Source organism: Otolemur garnettii, unplaced genomic scaffold, assembly GCF_000181295.1.
Source record: "Otolemur garnettii isolate 467f Iridium unplaced genomic scaffold, OtoGar3 scaffold00184, whole genome shotgun sequence".
Classification (NCBI taxonomy): Eukaryota; Metazoa; Chordata; class Mammalia; order Primates; family Galagidae; genus Otolemur; species Otolemur garnettii.
In genome coordinates, this window is record NW_003852579.1 from 1141230 (window position 1) to 1143861 (window position 2632).

The 2632-nt window shown below is 45.9% G+C and overlaps 1 protein-coding gene across 1 annotated transcript; it reads right to left on the reverse strand.

Moving 5' to 3' along the window:
• Positions 1–700: 700 nt before the first annotated feature.
• LOC100951307 (pantetheinase-like) lies at positions 701–2242 on the reverse strand. Its single transcript, XM_023507463.1, has 2 exons — positions 1708–2242; positions 701–1056 (listed from the first exon to the last, which is right to left on the reverse strand). Exons 1-2 carry the CDS (start codon positions 2240–2242, stop codon positions 701–703), a joined length of 891 nt encoding a protein of 296 aa, XP_023363231.1.
• Between the last annotated feature and the right edge of the window lie 390 nt (positions 2243–2632).

The window sequence follows — 2632 nt, forward strand, 5'->3', positions numbered from 1 at the left end:
GCACAAACTGTCACCCTGCTTCTAAGCTCAACCGTTATCAATGTTTATGCAAATTGGCTTTTCTTGAAAACCTCAAGAAAATGTTTCCTGTCTCTCACTTCCTCTATGTCTAGCCAGTGGAAAGTTGATGATCGGCTCACTGCACACAGACAGGTGCCCGGGTTCCTGGCCTGGATCCTGTGTACCAGGGATCCGGTAAAGAGCGAGGCTCTTCTTGGTGGAGAGGAAATAGCTTCAAACTTCCCTTCTCCAGTGCTTTCCAATGTTTTGATGTTTCATATTCTTGGTCTCCAAACAAGCAAGATTCTGCTGCACCTCTGGTCCCTATCCAGCTCTCATTCGTGCATGTGTGCCCAGTGTGGTGATGATTTTATTCCAAGTGAGATGTTACCTTGGCAACCAACTTACCAACTCACTCAATTAACCAGTTTCCTCTCTGTAATCAATACTCATTAGTGCCAAATCCTTTCTTTGCTTTGCCTTGCAGTTTTAACCATTCATTCAGGTCGAGGCAGTTTTTTTTTTTTTTTTTTAAGGTAATAGTCATTTCTCCCTCAGAACATGGAAACTCATTTGAACCCAATAGAACTGTTCTCCTAGAACTGTTCTTCTTTTTTTTTTTCTCCCCAGGCCAATCTTTTATTCTTCATCCATCAACTTTTTAAATTATCCCAAACAAAAGAGAGAAAACATAAATATTCTACCCACGTAAGGAGTATGCAACAAGTATTATGACTGCTAGCATTATTTGTAGTGTTTGTGCTAAGAGGTCTGATGACGTGTTTGATGGCCAGTCCTTCTCATACAGCCTCCCAAACAGAGTCACTGTTAAGACAGGTCCGGATGTTGGCTTCAGGTTAAACAAGCGTCCATCACTGGCCACCTGAAATTCTCCAGGTGCAAGCCGAATCTCACTCAACAACATCTCGGGGAAGACATACGGGGTTCCAAAAGTGCCACTGAGGGAGAACATTTCAAACCTGGTAGAAGCTACTGCAACGGAGTCACCGCAAGTGTGAAAGTCAGTCGTTTTACACTTCAGCAGTGTGCAAACCTGTAGATGATATTGGCCCTCCACGGTGTGCAGGCCATCAAATGCCCCTAGGACATAAACTTCATCTGTTCTCTTCTCTGACATCTGGTAGCTTAGATGACAACAGAGATCTTTCTGACAAACTGTGTAATTCGCAGTGACTTCCATGAGCTCCACAAAAGTGTATTCATCAAAAAAGACAATGCCTTTAAATTCCTGGTTTCCAGTTGCGGGTGCTTCTACACTGCAGGCGTAAGATGTCCAGTTCACTGCAGGATGGGATGGGTGGGACTCCAGTTGGGACAGGAGGAGTTGTCCCTCCTCTGTCTTCATGTCATAATGAAATGCTCTTGCAGAATCGGGTGCATAGATGCCACTTCCTGTCATTTTCATTGGGGGGTAATGTATATTAGCTGCAAGGAAATTGACCCCCATGCCCATAGCCCAAGCCGAGTGGAATTCGATAGCTGACAAATGTGGCAAAACATTCATCCAAGCCGTCGGGAAGAGTATGGTGTCCACGTGGAAATCTTTCACCAGGGTGACCGCAGGCTCATGGAAGAGTAGATCAAAGCATGTGAAAATGCCAAACCTTCCGAAGGTGGTGTTGAAAGTCACCACCTCAGGCTCCATGGGTGCATTGAATTGCTTTTCACCCATGAAAAGGTTATGTTTATGGTAGCGTGCCACCAGCCTACCCTGAGAATCAAACACCACGTCAGTGTTGTATTGGTAACGGCCATCACGGGGACACTGAGGGTCACTGGCATTGCATGGCTTCTTGTCCCCAATATTTGCCACAACGTAGATAGAGTTGTCCTTGGCCAGACAGCTGAGTCGTTCTTGTACTGGAGCGTGGCCAAACCTGTTCGGATTGTTACAGGGGATCCAGTTTACTTGAGGATGTGGGATATCCTCCAAGTATGGGTAGAGAGAGTCTCTGGTGAAGTTCCAGCCATATATACCGTCTTCAGGAGTCACAATAGTATGTGCACCCTGTCGTGCAGCTGATATGATCGCTCCTTCCAAAAGGTCCAGATTCCGATTCATTAATGCCAACGCCTCCCCACTGGACACCAGCGTTAGGGTGGCATTAGGCAACACCACGGCATGCTCATAAACAGCTGCAATAAAAGTGTCGAGAGAGCTGGCTTTGAAGACACAGGAAAAGAAAAGTGCCGCATAGGCCAGCAACTGAGAAGTGACCATGTTGAAGTCCAGTGACTGCTGAAATGCAGAATGACAAGTCCTGATATTTATAGACAGAAAACACGTGGTTCCCAGAGCTCCGTACCTTGTAAATAAATTACACGTTGAAACCGTAGCATTCTGGGAAGCTGAAGTGGGAGGATTTCTTGAGTTCAGGAGTTTGAGAGCAACCTCAGCAAGACTGAGGCTCCACATTTACTAAAAATAGGAAAATTAGCTGGATGTTGTGGTGAACACCTGTAGTTCCATCTACTTGGGGGACTGGGGCAGGAGAATTGCTTGAGACCAGGAGTTTGAGGTTGCTGTGAGCTAGGCTGACACCATGGCACTCTAGCACAGGAGACAGAGAGAGACTCTGTCTCAAAAACAAACAAGCAAAAAAACCCCCAA

Bases quoted from the DNA above. Each gene is read 5' to 3' on its own strand.
- LOC100951307 (XM_023507463.1), bottom strand. From the start codon at position 2,242: ATGGTCACTTCTCAGTTGCTGGCCTATGCGGCACTTTTCTTTTCCTGT. The intron at 1,057-1,707 runs AACATAACCTTT...AATATCATCTAC, and splicing joins GCTGGTGGCACGCTACCATA to AGGTTTGCACACTGCTGAAG.